Source organism: Dendropsophus ebraccatus, chromosome 15, assembly GCF_027789765.1.
Source record: "Dendropsophus ebraccatus isolate aDenEbr1 chromosome 15, aDenEbr1.pat, whole genome shotgun sequence".
Taxonomy (NCBI): domain Eukaryota; kingdom Metazoa; phylum Chordata; class Amphibia; order Anura; family Hylidae; genus Dendropsophus; species Dendropsophus ebraccatus.
The window spans coordinates 54,553,850-54,578,225 of NC_091468.1; the positions used below are offsets into that span (position 1 = coordinate 54,553,850).

A 24,376-nucleotide genomic window follows, 5' to 3' on the forward strand; every position below is an offset into this window, starting at 1 on the left:
GGTTCTGGAAAGACTTGTCGAAAAGCCGTGGTGGCCATATTGGATAGAAGGCCGTATTATGGCTCTAAGAGGGTGATGTGTATTTCCTACTGTATATCAGTGGAATCTGATTGGTTGCTAGGGGCAACTGAGCCAGTTTCACTTTACACCATGTCTGATAAATCTCCCTCTATATGCGTTTTTATCGTTATAGGACTAATGCTTTTAAAGGGGTACTCCGGAGCCTCAAGATTTTTTTTTTTTTTGCTAATACATTGTGTTATAATTGCTTTGTAATATAACTTTAGTTATAGTTTTTAATGTACATGTATACTACGCTATACACAGCAGGCTCCCGCTTTCCCCCATGTTTCTGACACAAACCTTGGTGGTAGGAGAGGGGGCCAATTCACCCTTAGGGCCAGTTTACACGGAGTAAAATCACCGAGGAATCCCAGCCGCCTTTGTGACACTGTTTCTCTATGGGAAGGCTCGCGCACCTCTGCTTTCCGCGGCTGTTTGCTCAAAGAATTGACATGTCAATTCTTTGAGCGGAGAGCGTCGGAAGTGGAGGCGCACGAGCCTTCCCATAGAGAAACAGTGTCACACTGAAGCAGCTGGGATTCTACGGCGGAGAGTTGCACCACGGAATTCAGCCGATTGTACTTTGTGTGAACTGGCCCTAACTCTTGCCACTAAAAGGAAGTATATATGTGTACATTAAAAAAAAAAACTATACATTCCCTCCAGTTATTACAAGACTACAATCCCCATCATGCCCGGAGAGCCAAAGTTTGGGCTGTCCAGCCACAATGGTAATTGTAATTTTGTAACTGCTACAGGGATGCAGGTTGGATACCCATGCCTTAAAGTGTCAGAGTCATTAAGAAAAAAAAACTATTTGATATGTCATAAAGCCCTGTTTGATCAAGGTTACCGACCCTCACCTATCGCTAGAGTTGGTGTCGAGAAGCACTCAGCTAAGTTCTTCTCTTTCTGTCTCTCAGTTTCTATAGAAGGTCTATTGGTCCCATCTCGTTTAGAAAGAGGAGACGGTGAGAGATGCGCTTAGCCGAGTGCTTCTTCCCGCTCGTTCAAGCAATTGTGGAAGCCAATATTTTTTTTAAATACTATTAACACGTAAAAGGGCTACTCCAATCTCATAATGTTACAGTGTATTTCTTGTTCTGGTAGTGACGTGACCCCTTGGACAAAGGGAGCAAAGTCCATTCATCTTTCTCTCGCCCACCCACTGTTCATTGAACTGCAACACCCCAATGTGGCTACATAGCATATTACTGTACAGCGGGTGTATAGAAATGCTCATATGCACTGATAAAGTGTGAAGAAGCCATAGTACCCCTTTTTAAGGTCTGGTGGGGGTACCGTCAGTCAGCCCCCCCTGTTGATCAGAAAGTGTTGGCATACACGCAAACATTTATAATAGTAATAAAACCCCATAATAAAGTACATATTGCATACACACAGCTGGGGTGACCATTGTGTGCCCTGGATAATATTCACAAGACTTCAGCTGATCAGTTCACCCTGGACCAATGACACGGCTATTCGACAACATATCGATGCTCATGATTTAAGGTCAGATTGTTTAGTAGCTCACATTGTTTTCCCATAGGGAAACACTGATGTCATAAGTATCCAGTGTCTCCATAATATTAGCAGTCCATAGTAAACTAACAAGCAGTATCCTTGTTTTCCTCTTACAAATGGTCACCACCACTGGTGTAGGGGTTTGGTTTATCTCAAGTAAACATTAGCAATGATTTTTATTTATTATTTTAGGCTCATAATGTATTATTTACACGTTGCTTTGTGGTTATTAGGCTCTTTGTGCTGGTCAAGCTGCGTCTTCATCAGAGGATTGTCTAGCTTTGGAGGCTTCAGTGGAACATCTCTTTGTTGATCCACATCAGGCTGCGGGTCTCGTTGGGCTTGCACTCATATTCAATACTGCTGAAGCTGTTGCCCCATTGGCAATGATCTCTTTTATGGTAGTTGTAAAACTTCACTTGCCATACGGTCTCAAAACTTCCGATGTCTTCAAACTGTGAAGATAGTAAAAGATAAAAAGATTATAAGGATTTCTCCAAAGAGTTAACAATTGTAGTGCACGGTAGAAAACTATGCACTATGATATCCAGATCATGTATTGTATCTAGCATGATTATTAATGGTTTTACCTATGGTCCATAATAATTTAAGTAAAGTAAGATTTAGATAAAGTGTAGGGCGTCTTAAATAACTTTGCTTTTATTGTCTTATTTCTTAAAGGGGAACAATCAGCAGGTTAGACACACGTAACTTGCTGATAGATGCCTATTCCACAGGAGGGGCCAAGAATGAAGTTATGTGTCTTACCTTCATTCTCGGCACCGTTTCTGAGCAGTTAGTCGCTTATTCCTTGGTCCGGTAAGACCGTTAGGTGCTCTGCCCCCACAGTGCAAATCCTGCCCACCCCCGGCCAGCCCGCTCCATTGATTATCATTATAAGGGGCGGGCCAGCTGGTGGCGGATCGGCACTATGGGGGCGGGGCAGTGCTCCTAACGGTGCCCCAGTGCTCCTAATGGTCTTACCAGAACGAGGAGTAAAAGACTAACTGCTCAGGAACAGCGCAGAGGATGAAGGTAAGAGACATACCTGCATCATCTGCACCTCCTGCGCAATAGGGAGATATCAGCAGGTTTGTTTAACCCGCTGATAGTTCCTCTTTAATGGATATAATGGCACTTTTTTTAATATACTTGTTAGAGGCAACACTTCTCCCACATTGGATCGGTGTTCAGGGTTCCAGACCTATGTGGTTCACCTCCAGACCATGGACCATTAATAATCCAGTAGATAGTCGTCAGCACCCAAGGAGTGAGTTGCTTGTGTTCTATAATATTTATCATCAATGTAAAGTAAATGTATCACTATGCCAATATGTTTTAAAGCAACGTTTCAGGCTGTACAGGTCATTCCTCAGGGTGTAGTGTAAAAGGAATCTCACATTCTGGAGTGATGGAGAGGCATCTGTTGGGGCTGTGAGAAGCTGAAGACAACGGTCATATAAAAAAAAAAGTATGAAACCATCATAGTCCAGAGACTGTTCAGGTTATGTTCTGTAAAGTTCAAGTATATAATTAACTGCAATAACTATGTTGTACTATCTGATCTGCCATCATTTGTTTAAGGGCAAACGTATCACTTTAACCACCCTCTTAGAAGAAAATCTCCCCCAGCTAGTCCTGTTAGTGTGGTCAGGACCATGGTGACTTCTCAGGTAATAATACAATCCTCTATTGCTATCATGGAAACTCAATCTCCTACTAATTACAGCTAAGATAACTATAATTGAAGTAATTTCCAGTCCTTGGTTTATTTCCATATGTTTGAAGTTTGCGAGGAACAGAAATAGTAATCTCCTACGTTCTATATACTGATATGAGTATAAGGAGAATGAGAGTGTACAAGGGAAATGCATCTCATGTTAGGTTTGTCCAATAAAGATTTTTTTCTCTTTCTTTCTACTCGTAGTATGTGCTTATATAATTTAAATGGCTCCAGTTCTGATGCACACGGTTCATCCATGTACTAGATTCATTCATTCATTTGAATGGCCAGCGTATAATACCATATTTTTCTGGCTGTTGCTTCTTCTAGCAATAATGGCAGATCGCAGGGTTAAAGGAAAAGTCCGGTGAAAATTTTTATTAAAGTATTGTATTGCCCCCCAAAAGTTATACAAATCACCAATATACAATTTTTATGGTAAATGCTTATAAAGTGCTTTTTTTTCTCTGCACTTACTACTGCATCGAGGCTTCACTTCCTGGATAACATGGTGATGTCACTTCCTGGATAACATGGTGATGTCACTTCCTGGATAACATGGTGATGTCACTTTCTGGATAACATGGTGATGTCACCACCCGACTCCCAGAGCTGTGCGGGCTGTGGCTGCTGGAGAGGATGATGGCAGAGGGATGCTCAGTGTCCCTCCAGTGCCCTGTGTCCCTCAGTGTCCCCCGGCCATCATCCTCTCCAGCAGCCACAGCCCGCACAGCTCTGGGAGTCGGGTGGTGACATCACCATGTTATCCAGAAAGTGATATCACCATTTTATCCAGGAAGTGAAGCCTTTCATGCAGTAGTAAGTGTATATTGGTGATTTGTATAACTTTTGTGGGGCGATCTAATAATAATAAATAAAAATTTTCACCGGACTTCCCCTCTAATAGGAGCCAATATTGCAGCAGAACTTTAATTCCTGTGCCGTACCCGAAGCTTTATTCATAATACAGAAGGCGGTGGCCCGATACAGAGATTGGCAGGAGTTCAGAGGTCACCCCCTCGATCTCCTACTTTTCCCCTATTGTGCATAGGGGAAAGTTAATTTTCCTGAAATACCCTTTTAAGGGGTTAAATGCGACTCCTTTAAAGCTAGGTGAGGACAATGGACACATAATACCAAAACAGATTACGTTACTACAACCTTGTTATTACATAATACAACACATTCATGATCTGATTTACTCGGCTCATGCAGGCGCCATCAGTATCTCCTGTGATGGGCAAAAATTTATAAAAAATGTTATGAGCCACAAACCTTATTGTGCTCTCCAGATCCCTGTTCCATCCATTAAATCTCCCCTATTTAACAATGCATTCTCACAAAATGTTATGTTGTTTGGCTACAGTGCATTGCCATTACCCACACTGGCTAGTACTTGGCTACAGTGCATTGCCATTACACACACTGGCTAGTACTTGGCTATAGTATACTGCCATTACACACACTGGCTAGTACTTGGCTACAGTATACTGCCATTACCCACACTGGCTACTACTTGGCTATAGTATACTGCCATTACCCACACTGGCTACTACTTGGCTATAGTATACTGCCATTACCCACACTGGCTACTACTTGGCTATAGTATACTGCCATTACCCACACTGGCTACTACTTGGCTACAATACACTGCCATTACCCACACTGGCTAGTGCTTGGCTACGATACACTGCCATTACCCACACTGGTTAGTACTTGGCTACAGTACATTGCCATTACCCACATTGGCTAGTGCTTGGCTATAGTATTCTGCCATTACCCACACTGGCTAGTACTTGGCTATAGTATACTGCCATTACCCACACGGGCTAGTACTTGGCTATAGTATACTGCCATTACCAACACTGGTTAGTACTTGGCTACAGTACGTTGCCATTACCCACATTGGCTAGTGCTTAGCTATAGTATACTGCCATTACCCACACTGGCTAGTACTTGCCTACAGTATACTGCCATTACCCACACGGGCTAGGACTTGGCTACAGTACATTGCCATTACCCACACTGGCTAGTACTTGCCTACAGTATACTGCCATTACCCACACGGGCTAGGACTTGGCTACAGTACATTGCCATTACCCACACTGGCTAGGACTTGGCTACAGTACATTGCCATTACCCACACTGGCTAGTACTTGGCTACAGTACATTGCCATTACCCACACTGGCTAGTACTTGGCTACAGTATACTGCCATTACCCACACGGGCTAGTACTTGGCTACAGTACATTGCCATTACCCACACTGGCTAGTACTTGGCTACAGTACATTGCCATTACCCACATTGGCTAGTGCTTAGCTATAGTATACTGCCATTACCCACACGGGCTAGGACTTGGCTACAGTACATTGCCATTACCCACACGGGCTAGTACTTGGCTACAGTACATTCCCATTACCCACACTGGCTAGCACTTGGCTACAGTACATTGCCATTACCCACACGGGCTAGTACTTGGCTACAGTACATTCCCATTACCCACACTGGCTAGCACTTGGCTACAGTACATTGCCATTACCAACACTGGCTAGTACTTGGCTATAGTATACTGCCATTACCCACACTGGCTAGTACTTGACTACAGTACATTGCCATTACCCACAATGGCTAGCACTTGGCTACAGAGGAAATAACTAAAATATCCACTGAAGAAGAATGACATGGAATTGCACACCTCTTATTAGCACATTTTTTTTATCCAAGATTTTCACACACGACATATGGAGACTAACAAATCCCTCATCGCTAATTAAGCTAAAAAAAACCTCCCAGATGGTGAGAACCCCGCAGTAGGCTGTGGTTGGAGACTGTGAACATGTACGGCAAACGGAAACTTCTAAAAGCTTCATATAGTCTGGTTTACTGATAGGCAGTCAGACCATTGTGCATATGAAGCATACAAATCATGTGCACTTTAATATTACTAAAACTATTTAAAGGGAATGTGTCATCTGAGTTTTTATGTTAAACAAATTTTCTTAAGAATTTTAGATTTTTTTTTTTAATTTTCATTTTACTATCTGTAATATAAAATAATCCTGAAATTCATTTTGACCACTAGGCTTAAAGGGGCTACCAAGCATTAGAAAAACATGGCCACTTTCTTCCAGAGACCACATAACTCTTGTCTCCAGTTCAGGTGCGGTTTGCAATAAAGCTCCATTCACTTCAATGGAACTGACTTGCAAAACCTGCACCCAAACTGGAGACAAGAGGGGTGCTGTCTGTGGAAGAAAGTGGCCATGTTTTTTTAACGTCGGATAACCCCTTTAAAAGGAAAGGCCCTATTACACGGAATGATTATAGCCCGTATTCGGCCGATAATAGTGCCGTGTAATAGAAGGCAACGATCAGCCGACATGTTGGCTGATCGTTGCTGTAGTTTGTCTTTCAACATGTTGATAGACAAACGACTGTGATAGCAGCGATATGCTGCCGTCGCTCCGTAGAATAGGAGCGGCGGTAGCAGACCGCCACTATCCTCTATGGGCTGCCCGGACGATTTAGCGATCACCTGGGCAGCCCCCCCAAGGAACAAAATACTTCCTGTCCTGTCTTTGATGATAAGCAGGGGTCTGCTGGAAAATGATTTGTACAGTATTGCTGCAAAACGGGACACCGGTGGATCGCTAAGACAATAGCCTCTCTGCTTACTTCTCCCTGTGGAATGACCTTTGCACAGGTCACAGAGGTTACAGAGCATGCTTACAAGTGTGTCCCATACAAAGAATTCTTCAGCACGGATAGAGGCGCCACGCAAGCCTCCCATAGACTGTCATTATGACACTGAGGCTGGCGGCATTGGTCATTCCTCCTCTTTTGCTAAGTGTGAACGTAGTATTCCCTGTGATTGCTGAGAATTTAAAGTTCCCTTTACTTCCTTTCCCTTACCACCTTATTCCCCTAATCATGAAAGAAGAAGGGGGACATAAACCCGCACCCCACAACCTCTCAGTTCTCTCCTTGGCACCTATAGTATCCACCCTACTTAGTAATCTAGATTGATGCTACCTCTCTATAACATACCAGGGACAACAGATGCATTATGGGAAATAAGGCGAGTGACACAGAAAGGCAATGTCCAGACTGTTTCGCCAACAAATAGAAACAATAGATATGTTTTTAGTTAAAGGAATTGACAAATGAGAAGATAGTAAGACAAGGTATAAACACAGCCGCCGCTCACGCCACAATGAAGGCGCCTTTTGTTATCACATCGTTGTAAACCATTCTGCGCCCTATCTGTGTTATAAAGATCTTAATGAAGCATTTCAGGCCTGGACATAGCCTCATTCATGTAGCTGTACTAATATAGGCCTCTATTTATTGGAATTCTTCCAGATCTGGATAGAGTCAGGCTCCTGCCAAATGTTCTATTTTTCTAAAAAACATCCTTTCCTCCAGTACTACTAGTCCTTATCCCGCATCTACTAAAATACAACATAAGGAACACTATAATAATAACACTAGACAATGCAGAAAATGGAAATATCTCTTGCAGATACAGGAAGCCTACATAGCAGAAGATTAACGGAAAATTTCCTGTGCTAAATACCTAGAGCAAAAATTGGCTTATACAGTGGTACCTTGGTTTAAGAGTAACTTGGATTGAGAGCGTTTGGCGAGAAGAGCTCCACAGTTTTCCAAAATTGTAACTTGGTTTAAGAGCATTGCTTTGGTTTTAGAGGTCACCATACTGGATGGGACGGGAGTGGGGGAGGGGCATAGTCTGCATAGCGGTCTACAGCACTGTACTCTGAACCAGGAAGACAGAGAGCGCTGCATTTATGTGCCAACATCTGCCCTGCTTATTCCTTCATGCTCCCTGCAGTCTCTGTCAGCCTTTGTGTTTCCCATCCTCCCCACTCCTGCTATAATGAGCCTGCACTTACACTCAGCTATACACACTGCTGCTATAATGTGCCTGCACTTACACTCAGCTATACTCACTGCTGCTATGTGCCTGCACTTACACTCAGCTATACAGACTGCTGCTATAATGTGCCTGCACTTACACTCAGCCATTCACACTGTTGTATAGAAAAGTTTCTGTCACTGTCCTCCTGCACAGCTCTGATTCTCACTTCCTGACTGTTCCATGCTGAGCACACACCCCTTCCCCATTGCTGTCATGTGACCACACAGACCCCTGACACCAACCCAGCTTCTCTATTCCAGCCTGTTGTACTATGCTACTGCTTTATGGAAATCCACATACTGCTACTGTTTTTTTTTTCAGGTTAGTGCCGGGATTAAGGTGGATTAAAAGCAGCTATCCGAAGGTACAAGTGGTTTGGGGGGTCAGATTGTGGGTACAGAGTCGCTTTAAGGACTGGAGTACCCCTTTAACCCTACTGTACATCACAACTTTATGAAATAGTATGTTTGTATGCATACAGTAGATGTGGTCTTTGTCACTATGTCCTATATGCCACTTTACTTATCTGCACAACAGTTTCTTAACAAAGCAGCTTAGCAGTTCTTCTGTCCAGCCGTTGTGTCTTCCGTCCACTGCCTCCTCCGGAATGATTGATAGCCGGAGGAGGCGGGGCCTGAAGACACAGAGGCTGGACAGAAGAGCTGGAGAAGAGGATGCCTGATCACAGCAGCAACACACTAGGTAAGTATGCACAGCTGTGTGATCTGGAAGCTGACAGCATGGATATATACATATCTGTGCTATCAGTTTCCATGGCTGCACAAATGATACATGGATCATTCATGAACCTAGCCACTCGATTTCTCGCAAAGGCACTGCATCTTGCCGATTAAACCATTAACTTATTGAAGCTATTCTTAGATTGTCTTATCATGAGCTGTTGTACTTTAGATAAGTGGTAAATTTTTGCTGATATCCTTATAATTTTCTTGTGAAAAACACCCACATTTAAAGCAGAAGACCGACGTGGGACAAAAAAATTATGCTGGGCTGGGGGAGCATAAAAAATAGGTTACATTCACCTGTCCTGGTGCCCGCACAGTGCCATGTCCCGCTGCTGGATCCCTTCTTAGCCCCCTTCCCACTACGTCATGACCCGGTTGACAGATGCCTCGCTCAGCCAGTCAGTGACAGCCACAGTAACAGGAAGCGAAAAGTTGTACAACAGCACAAACCCAGTATAGTTGAGGTGGGTGCCCGTCTCTCCACCCTGGCCCAGGGTGGTGAAAAATCCAGCAATGAAGTAGGAGACAGCACGTCCAGGGATAAAGTTGAAAAAAACGTATTTAATGACACACCAGTGCGCGACGTTTCGGCTGAATAAGCCTTTCTCAAGCAGTGATACAATACAATGCAAGCTAGGTAGTATTTATACACAAGTGAAGTGAATATCAATCAAGTAATTAGTGTCATATAATCATAGCAAATGTACAAATTCAATACAATCGTGAAAACATAATTCATAAATACACACTCAACTGAGTAAAGTGAACATACATACATGTTATACATGAAGTTGATCATGGCACAAATAAGGATCAACCGGTGTAACGTGTACACACAGTGTTAATTGGCACAAAAACCACAGATGTGCAGAGTACCCCAAATAATTAATAAACAAAAAGGAGGAGCAAATACCCATCAACATACCAGGTGGCGGGATTCCGGACCAGAGCGCCAAATGCGGAAGTCGCCCCGACATGGCGTCACATCAGCGCGACTCGAGCCGAATCACGTGACCAAGCCTGCATCACGTGACCCGAGTGACGGGTCGGCAAAGGCATCACGTGACCTAAGCCTACATCACATGATCGGAATCGCCATACCCGCGAGTGCGCATGCGTATGAGCCCGTCGGAACTAGATCCACATCTAGCAGCATTCTAGCCCAAAGTAGCCATATTGAAAATGGGCAAAAACGCCCAAAAGGGAAAATATACATAAACTGATCAAGAGTATATAAAGAAACTGGACTGGAGCTACCAAAATCAAATAAAATAAAATAAATTATCTAATGACTAAGGAAGGGAAAGGATATAAATCAAAATATTCTATCTATAAACTTATAAATAATAAATAAATTAATTAATTAATTAATTAATGGGTAAGAACCTGGGATGGGCTGGAGGAGACTATGCATGGGTCATATATATGTGATGACCGTGGGCTATATCAAGGGGGTATGCGGACCCGAGTCCAACACCCAGTACTGGGACAGACCAATCTGTCATAGACAATATGGTCGCCCCTAACTGGGGTACCCAACCCCAAACGCCCAATACAGTGCTATCTAGGGGGGTAAAATGGTCTCCAGGATCCACCCCTCAGTCCACGTGGTTTGTCAACACTAACCCGCTCCCCCTCTAGAGTAGCCCTTATCCCTGGCAATCAAGAAAAAACATAATGCATGAATGGTAAAGGATTTTATTAATCAAGATAGAATATTGATCAGTTCATGTAGTAACAGTCCCCAGTCTAGTGTACAGAAAAAATGTAAATAAACCACACTAGTTAAGTAAATGGCGAAAAGAATAAAAAGTAAATAAATAAAAAATGCCCGTCATTAAAAATCCCAGCATGTGATGTTTTCATCCTGCCTTTTTCAGATCCAGCAGTCTTTCCTTGGAGGATGAAAACATCACATGCCGGGATTTTTAATGACGGGCATTTTTTATTTATTTACTTTTTATTCTTTTCGCCATTTACTTAACTAGTGTGGTTTATTTACATTTTTTCTGTACACTAGACTGGGGACTGTTACTACATGAACTGATCAATATTCTATCTTGATTAATAAAATCCTTTACCATTCATGCATTATGTTTTTTCTTGATTGCCAGGGATAAGGGCTACTCTAGAGGGGGAGCGGGTTAGTGTTGACAAACCACGTGGACTGAGGGGTGGATCCTGGAGACCATTTTACCCCCCTAGATAGCACTGTATTGGGCGTTTGGGGTTGGGTACCCCAGTTAGGGGCGACCATATTGTCTATAACAGATTGGTCTGTCCCTGTACTGGGTGTTGGACTCGGGTCCGCATACCCCCTTGATATAGCCCACGGTCATCACATATATATGACCCATGCATAGTCTCCTCCAGCCCATCCCAGGTTCTTAACCATTAATTAATTTATTTATTTATTTATTATTTATAAGTTTATAGATAGAATATTTTGATTTATATCCTTTCCCTTCCTTAGTCATTAGATAATTTATTTTATTTGATTTGATTTTGGTAGCTCCAGTCCAGTTTCTTTATATACTCTTGATCAGTTTATGTATATTTTCCCTTTTGGGCGTTTTTGCCCATTTTCAATATGGCTACTTTGGGCTAGAATGCTGCTAGATGTGGATCTAGTTCCGACGGGCTCATACGCATGCGCACTCGCGGGTATGGCGATTCCGATCATGTGATGTAGGCTTAGGTCACGTGATGCGTTCGCCGACCCGTCACTCAGGTCACGTGATGCAGGCTTGGTCACGTGATTCGGCTCGAGTCGCGCTGATGTGACGCCATGTCGGGGCGACTTCCGCATTCGGCGCTCTGGTCCGGGATCCCGCCACCTGGTATGTTGATGGGTATTTGCTCCTCCTTTTTGTTTATTAATTATTTGGGGTACTCTGCACATCTGTGGTTTTTGTGCCAATTAAAGGACAACTCCCGCGGGACCCCAAAAAAAAAAAAAACACAGACACACACAGACACCATACTCACCATCTCTCCGGTGACGATCGCCACTCGATTCGCCCGCCGTCCGCCTCTCCGTCGCCGCCGTCCGCCATCCAGCGATGTCTCCAACTTCCGGGTCCAGGGGATGGAAAAGGCTGCCAGTGCGCTTGCGCACCGGCAGCCTTTTCATTGGCTGGAGCGCATCACATGGCTTCCAGCAAGCTCAGCCAATCAGGGCTGAGCAAGCTGGAAGCCATGTGATGCGCTCCAGCCAATGAAAAGGCTGCTGGTGCGCATGTGCACCAGCAGCCTTTTCATCCCCATTCACTTTGCATGAAGACGCCGAGGAGGAAGAAGACCCGGACCGCCCCTCGGCTCTGACGTCGTCGTCACCAGATGCCGCCCCGGAGAAGAGGACCGTGACGATCGTAATAGGTAATGTATACATTCCTTAACTTCCGGGGTGGGGGGTCGGGGGTCCGAAAGTGGGGGAAGGGGGCCAGGCCGGGTATTTAACCACATTACAAAGTTATATAACTTTGTAATGTGTGTTAAATGAGCAAAAAAAAATTTTTGTGGGAGTTGTCCTTTAACACTGTGTGTACACGTTACACCGGTTGATCCTTATTTGTGCCATGATCAACTTCATGTATTACATGTATGTATGTTCACTTTACTCAGTTGAGTGTGTATTTATGAATTATGTATTCACGATTGTATTGAATTTGTATATTTGCTATGATTATATGACACTAATTACTTGATTGATATTCACTTCACTTGTGTATAAATACTACCTAGCTTGCATTGTATTGTATCACTGCTTGAGAAAGGCTTATTCAGCCAAAACGTCGCGCACTGGTGAGCCACAGTAACAGTCACTGTTTGCTGAGCGGGCTAAATCCCACCCGCTAGTGATGTTCAAACTGGGTCATGATGTACCCGGAAATCGGGAGAAGAGGACACGGTGATGCGGTACAGTGTGGGCATGGGGACAGGTGAGCGTATTGTCTTCTTTATTTTCCCGCCACCCCCTGCCCATAATGATTTTTTGCCCCCATTAGGCATTAGGTGGGTGGTCAGTAAACGTGAGTACGAGTATCTGCTCTACTCCTCTACTACTCTCAGCTACACTATCCCGTCAGAGTACAGTGCTACATTGGACAGGGCTCTCAAGACGCTCCTCTACTCTTTCTTCCAGTTCACAGACTACCACTTCTCCGGTCTCCTACCTGCACCTGCAGTTGTTGAAGCTATACTTTTTATGTACTACACTAAAGCACTAAGTAAACGGACGTTATTCTGGTTAAGTCACTGGACTCAGTCTATCATTTTGCACCAGCACACCAGCGTACACTTGGACTATCAAAACAGGCACCTCATACTATATCCAGACGGGTAATTGGGGCGGGGCCTAATTTAAGACTGGCGTAAGACTGCTGTTTTGGAGGAATTGCTGCAAAATGGTCCTATTTTACAGCAATTGTGCAATTTTCTATAGAATTACGTTCAAAACGCAACAAAAACACCATGTGTGAATATTACCTCAACAATAAGCAACCAATCACAGGCTGCCATCATCAGAAAATACCAAAACATTTCCACAAATTTCTAAGAAAGACTGTTTGTACCTGGATCATGACTTGGAGTGGTTGCCTCTCCCCACTTTTGGTGTGGGTCACCCCCTCTGTGTCATAGAAGGCGGTGTAACAAGCCATCTGGGGGTCTCTGGATTTCTCTTCTAGAGGAATGATCAGCCCCCCTAAATTAATATGCCTGAAAGAAAGTAAAAAATAAATAAATCAATAAACAAAAAGTTGATTCAATCATAATACACAATGTAATAAGACAAGCATTCCTACACTGAATACATTTAGGTAACTATGGGATATTGGATACTTGTTTGCTGAGGGTTTAGCTTTCATTTATAGGTTTTGGGGCCCCTATTTGTCAAGCAAATACTTGGCACGACATGACTGAACTGTGCCATGATAATCCTGCCTGTATTATTACCAGCATATGGTTCCCAGCAGCAATCAATCAATGCAGGATTTTACAACCCATTAGTTCCTTAGTTTGGTAACAGGTGGGACTACACTGATCTGCTCTGAAATGTATAATGCTTCAATGAAATTTAAAGGGGTTGCCAGGGGATTAAAGATTTTTTCGTATAAAGCTGGTGGTATGTGGAAAAATAAAACAGAAGTGATACTCACCTACCCCGATCCTCCACAGTTGTTACTCCAACACTCTTAGTCCGCACTCATCATCACTTCTTTCTGGTTTCTATGACATTTTGTCCCTGTAGAAACCGCCCTACTCAGCCATTCACTGGCCACAGTGGTGTCCCATCTCCTTAGTGGGTAGCTCTCGCTGGGGTGGTGCGTCATTGGAACCAGGAACTAGCAGTATAGAACAAGCACTAGCAGCATCAGAGCTGCAAGTGAGGGGGATCAGGGATCGGTAAGTATCAATTATTTTAAATTTTTACATTTCTGCATTTTAATTTATTCATTGTATAATTTAATTTATATAACCTGCAATGTATTTATATATTTAAATATATCTGTTGGCGCTATACAAATAAATATTAGAAACATGGAAACATAGAAGATTGTCGGCAGAAAAAGACCACTGGGTCCATCTAGTCCGCCCTTTTAGTATTTTCTTTCTTATTATCTTAGGATAGATATATGTCTATCCCAGGCTATTGTCTATTATTATTTACACCAACCCCAGCCTTGTATAAAAAAAAAACCTGGATGTGCTGCACCCCATCCCACTCCTGTAGCCCGCCAGGTGTCCTCCATTTTACGGGTACGTCATGACCCACGTTGAACATCACAAGCGGGTGGGACTTAGCCTGCTCCACCAATCAGTGCCTGCTGTGATGTCCCGCCCCTGACTGGCTGAGCGGGGCATCTCTCAACCGGGTTGTGACATATCCAGAGGGAAGCTCAGAAGACAGCCAGCTGGGAACCAGGAGCAGGACATGGTGCTGCTCGGGCACCAGGACAGCTGAACATGACTTCTTTTTGATGTTCTCCCACCCCCAGCCTGGAATAATTTTTTTGGCCTGGCGCCGCACTTCCCCTTTAAGAGTAAACACATATTTTACAGACAATTGCAACTGTAACTAATTTGTCATCCGTAACTAAATAATAATAAAAAAGAACTTGCTGTTTAGTACAAGGATACACTTGTCCCAGAACCCTGGAAAGATCTATAATTACTGTCTAGAATTAACTTCTTCAAAGAACAACAAACAAAGAATAATGAATATTTTCCTAGAAAGTGCACCCAGCAATGTCCTAGGGGAACGATGAGGGTTTGTAAGCCGCTCGATTATCATTCACACTTCGCTCAGCTCGCAAAATATACTTAATAAAATTATTTTTTTAAATACACTAAAAATGACCGCATCTATTCATCACTATATACCACTAGCTAGTGCCTATTGCTATTATGACATTGCCGATCCTGGCTGCTGTCCTCCATACAATAGCCATACCCTTTCTGACTGCAAATCTGAAAATCCCCATAACATCTGTGCAAGATACGTGGCTTGTGATAAATGTCGCCAAAGCTCTTTCTGTCCTCAAAGAAGGAGAGATCCTCACAGGGGCGGAGCTAAAGTTATATGCAATGATCAGGCTGGGTTCACACCAGTGTCAGGGCTCCTTTCAGTCTGTACTGTTTAAAGTGAATCTGTGAGCCCCTGACTGCCTACTGAGCTGACAACACCACTGGATAGATATCGGTGAGAGCATTCAGAATATACATTTTTTGCTTGAGTCTGTGTTTTTATTTCCATTAAAAAACACCTTTGTTTGGGCTGTGAATGGTGTCAAAGAGGCGGAGCCTAATATTCCCTGAGCTCTAGAACTGCTACACCTCACTGTGCTGTATGCCTGCCCCCTGTATAATCAGCCATCTACACTCTGTATACAGCACAGTGAGGTCAAGCAGTCCTAGGGCCCAGGGAATAATAGGCTCCGCCTCCTTGACACCATTCACAACCCAAATAAAAGTGTTTTTTTTTATGAGAATAAAAACAGACAATAAAGGTATGTTCTGAATGCTTTCATTGATATCTATCCTGCAGTGCCATCAACCTGGTGGACGTCCAGAGGGTTACAGATTCACTTTTAATACCCAAACAAAAAACGCAGCCTGCAGTATTTTTTTGTGTCTTTAAGATCCTACAAAGCTACAAATACCAGACAAAAATCTGACAGACCCCATTAAAGTCAATGAGATTTGTTGGCATCTGTCATGCAGAGGACCTTCTGGCTCTGTTCATGCCTCCTGAATGGAATCTGTGATAAAGCCCTGGAATGGAGCTCCAATGCAAGTGTGAACATAGCCTTACCTTTTTACCCCTATTTGAGCGTTACAATGCAGTTAAAGCACCACAAATTTACTGTGATTTGCACAAACCAAAATCCACAAATTTGACGCAATTTTCTGCAAATCACAGAGACCTGTCTCAGGGCCCAACTGGGCATCCACCTGTTCCCTTATGGGCCAGTCTGGGCCTGCTCCTAAACATGATCACCCCATGTAAATGAACACGTACAGTACCTAAAAGTATTTCTAGAAATACAATCATCATGCCTTGACAGCAGTGTCTTGTAGCTTTGCCACAGCTGGAAAGCCACAAATTGGGAACACTGCTGTAATGTTATATATATGTTGCAGTGAAATGATAGAATCCAGGGATTTGATCAAATCCCAAGAACTGATGGAATGAACGCGCCATCATTTCCCTAGGGATTTGATTAAATGCCTGACCCCTTTCAGGGAAATGACGGAATGAACGTCTGAAGAGTCGCCCGGCTATGTGTTTGGCGTCGAAGGCGGACGGAGGGAGCAGAGCAGCACACCTCCCTGGCAGGCATATGGCGGCGGGGGGTGGAGGGGAACTCCCAGCAGGCATACAGCGGCGGACGAGGGGAGCAGAGCGGCACACCTCCCCGGCAGGCATATGGTGGTAGAGCAGACTGGGTAGCAGAGCGGCACGCCTCCCCGGCAGGCATATGGCGGCGGGGCGGACGGGACCGGAGGCGGACGGGGAGCGAAGCGGCACACCTCCCAGCAGACGTACAGCATTGGGGGGACAGGGAGCAGAGCGGACGGGCTGGGGGAGAAGGAGGCGTGTCGCAGGGCGGGCGGACGGGGAGCGAAGCGGCACACCTCCTGGCAGCCGTACAGTGGCGGACGGGGAGCAGAGCTGACAGGCCGGGGGAGCAGGAGATGTGTCGCAGGGTGGGGAGGACGGGACCGAAGGCGGACGCGAAGCAAAGCTGCACACCTCCCGGCAGGCGTACAGAGGCGGGGTAGGACGGGGAGTGGAGCAGACAGGCCAGGGGTGCAGGAGGCACGTGGCAGGGGAAAACAGCGGAACGCGGAGCAGAGAGGCAGCCGAGGAGGACGAGGAGCAGAGCGGACTGGCCGGGGGAGCAGAGAGGCGATACGGTAAGCAAATTCTTTGTCGCGGGGGGAAATGATAGAGTTCATTCCATCATTTCCCTGAAAGCGGTCAGTGATTTTATCAATTCCCTAGGGAAATGATGGAACGGCGCGGTAATTTTATCATTTCCCAGGATTTGATTGAATCCCTGATTCTATCATTTCACTGCAATATATATATATATATATATATATATATATATATATATATATATATACACACACATCCAAGGGTACATACACAGACAATAAACCAACATGTATCTCCCTAAATCTCACATCTTACGGACCTTCATCCTGATCCTACATCCACGTAATGGCCTATTGGAACCGACAGATTAATGGACTCAAAATAGATGTGAACTGAAAGGCCTAGGGCCCACCCTAAAATTACATGCAAACGTTACCTCTTACCCTTTAGTGACCTTCCAACCACTATAGTGCCACTATGATTTCAGGATTTGTACAGAACCTTTACTAAGGTAGAAAACACAAAGACATCTGTCAGTGCCATCCAAGGGCCCACCTGGGGATTCCCCGGTTTCCCTGCGGGCCAGGCCAAGCTTACACATGATCAATGACATCATGTAAAGGAAAGGATTTGTAACCACAGATATGTTATTTCTGGCATCCTCCAGGCCCCATAACCCATAGTAATAGCCCTTTAAATCTGATGATCATTTCAATAGAATCCTCCTGATCACCGTCAGCTCCATCATAAATGGCTTTAATCTGCAAATTGAAAAAAAAACAAAAACCTCAATATTTATTTTCATAACAATATTCTGGCAACCTCAGCGCCTTCAGACAACCTGGCAAGACATTGTCATAGGCCTCAGTGCATGGCAGGAAGGATGTTACCAATACACAGGAGTAATCCCTGCTGCCTGGCTCTCAGGGATCTGCTGTTTGTGTATTCCTGGATTTTTTATTTTTTTTTATTTTTTTTTGCTGATATGACAGCTCAGGGCAAGGAGGAAGGAAGAAGAAACAGCAATAACAAGCAGAGGGGTGAGAATTAACCCCTCAGTGGCCAGCAGCCGCGCACCAGGGGGGAGAATCTCTGCAGATCTGCAGCACTTACTTGGCTCTTATCGCTCCAGGTTTAAGGACGACCTCGATCTTGTATTTGGCTCCCGTCAGTAATTTGATCGTTCTGTTCTGGCCGAATCTCTGGCCGTCCACCTTAAAATACACCGGGCCGTCATTAGGCTGGATCTTAAGGGCGACCGCGATCTTCACCAGATTAGGGATCTCCCCCATGTTAGTAGAGGACACTGACAGCTCCGGGAGGAGAAGAGGAGGAGGAGGAGGAGGGATCACAGGTTCCCTATGGGAGCAGCACAGACGGATGGAGGAGACAGCAGCAGCAGCAGGGATGGGGCTGAGCCATTCACCGGCACAGACTGCAGCAGCACAAAGCACTGACTCTCTGCTCTCTAATCCTCGGCGATTGCTGCATTATAATCCAATCTGAGGGAAGGGGGAGGGAAGGCGGCATCACCTCCCTGCCAGGAGCCTGAGAGAGAGAGGAGAGCGCCGGCAGCTGCATCTCACCAGCGGTGTCTGCACGGACATCACCATCATATATCTCCCTACAATATCTGCCTATATACCATCTATGTGCAATATCTACCTATATACCATCTATGTACATATATATCTACCATCTATGTACAATATCTACCTATATACCATCTATGTGCATATATATCTACCTATATACCATCTATGTACAATATCTACCTACCATCTATGTACAATATCTACCTATATACCATCTATGTACATATATATCTACCTATATACCATCTATGTGCAATATCTATCTACCTATATACCATCTATGTACAATACCTATATACCATCTATGTACAATATCTACCTATATACCATCTATGTACAATATCTACCTATATACCATCTATGTACAATATCTATCTACCTATATACCATCGATGTACAATATCTATCTTCCTATATACCTTCTATGTACAATATATATCTACCATCTATGTACAATATCTACCTATATACCATCTATGTACAATATCTATCTATATACCATCTATGTACAATATCTATCTATATACCATCTATGTAAAATATCTATCTACCTATATACCATCTATGTACAATATCTATCTACCTATATACCATCTATGTACAATATCTATCTATATACCATCTATGTACAATATCTTCTATCTACCTATATACCATCTATGTATAATATCTATCTATATACCATCTATGTACAACATCTATCTACCTATATACCATCTATGTACAATATCTATCTACCTATATACCATCTATGTACAATATCTTCTATCTACCTATATACCATCTATGTATAATATCTATCTATATACCATCTATGTACAATATCTATCTGCCTATATACCATCTATGTACAATATCTACCTATATACCATCTATGTACAATATCTACCTATATACCATCTATGTACAATATCAACCTATATACCATCTATGTACAATATCAACCTATATACCATCTATGTACAATATCTATCTACCTATATACCATCTATGTACAATATCTATCTACCTATATACCATCTATGTACAATATCTACCTAAATCTATCACTCCTGGGGTTACATGGATCACCCAGGGGAGGTTACACATACATCACATACATCACTTACTGCCAATATATGGGAGAACTCATGTCTCTCTGGGCATCAGCTTAATACCTGTAATAATGGTGCAGGATGCTAGAAATATCTGATGTATGTTCCATTATATCTCTCTCCATCTATCATGTATCTCCCTACAGTATCTACCTACCAATATACCATCTATGTACAATATCTATCTACCAATATACCATCTATGTACAATATCTATCTATATACCATCTATGTACAATATCTATCTACCAATATACCATCTATGTACAATATCTATCTACCAATATACCATCTATGTACAATATCTACCTACCAATATACCATCTATGTACAATATCTACCTATATACCATCTATGTACAATATCTATCTACCTATATACCATCGATGTACAATATCTATCTTCCTATATACCTTCTATGTACAATATATATCTACCATCTATGTACAATATCTACCTATATACCATCTATGTACAATATCTATCTATATACCATCTATGTACAATATCTATCTATATACCATCTATGTAAAATATCTATCTACCTATATACCATCTATGTACAATATCTATCTACCTATATACCATCTATGTACAATATCTATCTATATACCATCTATGTACAATATCTTCTATCTACCTATATACCATCTATGTATAATATCTATCTATATACCATCTATGTACAACATCTATCTACCTATATACCATCTATGTACAACATCTATCTACCTATATACCATCTATGTACAATATCTATCTACCTATATACCATCTATGTACAATATCTTCTATCTACCTATATACCATCTATGTATAATATCTATCTATATACCATCTATGTACAATATCTATCTGCCTATATACCATCTATGTACAATATCTACCTATATACCATCTATGTACAATATCTACCTATATACCATCTATGTACAATATCAACCTATATACCATCTATGTACAATATCAACCTATATACCATCTATGTACAATATCTATCTACCTATATACCATCTATGTACAATATCTATCTACCTATATACCATCTATGTACAATATCTACCTAAATCTATCACTCCTGGGGTTACATGGATCACCCAGGGGAGGTTACACATACATCACATACATCACTTACTGCCAATATATGGGAGAACTCATGTCTCTCTGGGCATCAGCTTAATACCTGTAATAATGGTGCAGGATGCTAGAAATATCTGATGTATGTTCCATTATATCTCTCTCCATCTATCATGTATCTCCCTACAGTATCTACCTACCAATATACCATCTATGTACAATATCTACCTACCAATATACCATCTATGTACAATATCTATCTACAGTATAATTATTTATCTATTATCTATCATGTTTTTACGAAAATAAGTCAGGGTCTTACATAATTTTTTTCTCTGAAAAAGGTGGCTAGCGCTTATTTTCGGGGTAGGTCTTGTTCTTGGAGTATGTCCTTACACTGTAGACCCACAATATACAGTAGTGAGCCGCCATACTGTATGTCCCACTGTTGTTCGGCTCCTATATTGTAAGTTCCCCTGTTAGGTCTCTATACTGTATACCCCCCCCCCCCAGTTGTTTATTCATACTGTATACATCCCCACTCTGCAGGCTGTCCCTATAGTGTATACTTCCCTCCCCTCTACAGTACTTCCCCCCTAGTGTATACTTCCCCCTCTGCAGGTAGTCTCCATATTGTATACCTTCCTCCCCCCTCTGTAGTTGCCCACGTACCCCCCACCTTCCCATAGTCAGTGTCCCCTAGTGGGCATCTTCTTATCCCTCCTGCCCCCCCTGCAGCTTATGATGAGAAGTGGGGGCAGAGCATAACAAGTCTGGCATCAAGTCTGATCCTCGTCCACCCAGTGTCAGGGATCTGGTCAGCTGCCTTAAAGTGAAAGTACCATCAGGTACATCGCTTTAAAGAGGATGTACCACCCGGTACATCCTCTTTAACCTGAACCCACGGATCGATCGGCGCCGGCATGGGGAAACCGGTGCCGCGGTCCATTTTTCGGACCGCCCCCCGGTTCCCGTGCACGGCGCCGTTCGATCCAGCGGTACCGGCCGGTGCTGAAGCACTGGAGGTCGGTCGGTCGGGCCGCCCCCAGTGGGAGGGAATTCCCTCCCCTGTATGACGCGGCTCCATTCATTCTAAGCGAGCCGGGTCATACAGGGGAGGGAATTCCCTCCCACTGGGGGCGGGCCAGACGACCTCCAGTGCTTCAGCACCGGCCGGTACCGCTGGATCAAACGGTGCCGTGCCGACGCCGATCGATCCATGGGTTCAGGTTAAAGAGGATGTACCGGGTGGTACATCCTCTTTAAGTTTCTTACATGAATAGACCGGCGCTGTGCATGGGAACCGGGTCTGGTTCAAAAAAAGGACAGAGGCACCGGCTTCCTTGCGCCGGCGCTGATCTTTTCATGTAAAAAAACATAAAGCAATGTACCTGATGGCACATTAGTTTTAAAGTGGGGCTTATTTCTGGAGTAGAGCTTATATTTACAGGAACCTTTCCCTAATGAGACAGCCCCATTAGGACTCCCATAAGGATGGTTTCTGATATGGGTAACACATGTCCTGGCTATGACATTTTTTTCACCATGTTACAAATTGGGTGGAAAAAAAAAAAACACGAGAACATGCTGTGGAACCGCCACTGACCCAAGCTATGCCGCTACCGGGAGCAAACAACGCCAAAGGTAAAACTGCAGTATAGGTACAGCAATTCCATTATGCCATCAACTCCCTGGTAACTATGTGTGGCCCATGGCATTTTTCAGTGTTTTTATGAAAAACATTTCTGAAGCCACCGTAAATGAGGTAATCATTACCGTATTCTCTAAATTAAAGGGGAATTCTGTCCAAAATTCTTCTAATGTATTTTGCACCCAGCACCATTACACATCCATATTCTAAAGATAAAGCGTCTACAGCATATGAATCCAGAAATAACTGGCTATAGGGCAGGGAGGAGGGAACCTTCACCTCTCCAGCTGTTGCAAAACTCCCATCATGCTTGGACAGCCAACGTATGTCCAGGCATGATGGGAATTGTAGTTTTGCAACAGCTTGAGGGCCGAAGGTTCCCTATCCCTGCTATAGGGTTTGGGAAATCAGAGGAGGTAAATCTATAAGATACGTGAATACATTGTTGTAGGTGGAATTACTGCAGTATCGGCCAGGATGGTCTTTTCTGACAGCGGCCGTTCCATGACCTGTGCGGGTCACCAAACGGCCGGTCTCTTACTACATGGGAACATGGCCTAACAGTGCTCTCCCACCTGTAATTCTACAATGCTCAGCATGCCCGGCAGACGTTGACGTATAGCCTACCAATCAATGCGGAGCCACAGGTTGGTGATCATTGATGGAGGATTTTTTTTTATTTCAAATCCAGTTTTCTCACTCCAGATAATAGTAATAAATCAGAATAGAATATAGAATTCCCTATATATATATATATATATCAGCTTCAATGATGTTTTGTGTTGACATTCAGGTCACACAGTGCAAGACTTGGGCAATACTTGGATGAATGAGGTCTACACAGGGCTGTCCCCTGGGGCTGTGTGAGAATAACCTCTGTGAGAAGAAGTCATGAGTTGCTGTTTAACCTTGAAGGGGTATTCCCCTCAAACATAAATTTTGATATGTTGCTTCCCATGGTCAGATTAACAATTCCTTCCATGCCTGTTATTATCTATTCAGTCTCCTTCCTCCAGTTCTCAGCTGCTGCCTTCTGCTGAAGACACAAAAATCTGTGTGTGAGCTGTTCTCTCCCTCCTTCCCCCTCCCTTCTGGGACGGCTGATGTAAGCAAGTCCTGGGCAAGCTTTATCTGCAACATTGTAGCTTCTTTGTAATGCTGGGAGGGTTATTCTGAGGTCAAGTTGCTGATGATTACTGTCACTGTGATTATCCCTCCCAGCATTACAAAGAAGCAACAATGTTGCAGATAAAGCCAGTCAGGGACTTGTTTACATCAGCTGTCTCAGAAGGAAAGGAGGCAGAGAGAAAGGCTCACACACACACATTTTTGTGTTTTCAGCAGAAAGCAGCAGCTCAGAACTGGGGACAGGAGATACAAAAAAAAATACTTAAAAAATTATCGTCTTCGCCGAACATTCTTGAACACATAACGAACGGCCAGTAAAAGAATACGTTTTGGTCTACACACACGTGTACAGATTATCAGGTGCAAAGCGTAAATTACGCAGTTTCATGCGTTTCAGTCAGGGGTTACGTACATGCATACAGATTATCAGGCGCAAAGTGTAAATT

General features: G+C 43.4%; 1 protein-coding gene across 1 annotated transcript; it reads right to left on the bottom strand.

The window, feature by feature from the left end:
* Positions 1-554: 554 nt before the first annotated feature.
* Positions 555-18,689, bottom strand: CNRIP1 (cannabinoid receptor interacting protein 1). Its single transcript, XM_069954825.1, has 3 exons — positions 18,499-18,689; positions 13,574-13,718; positions 555-2,045 (listed from the first exon to the last, which is right to left on the bottom strand). The coding sequence occupies exons 1-3, from the start codon at positions 18,675-18,677 to the stop codon at positions 1,881-1,883; spliced, it is 489 nt and encodes a 162-aa protein (XP_069810926.1). The 5' UTR covers positions 18,678-18,689; the 3' UTR covers positions 555-1,880.
* Positions 18,690-24,376: the final 5,687 nt, after the last annotated feature.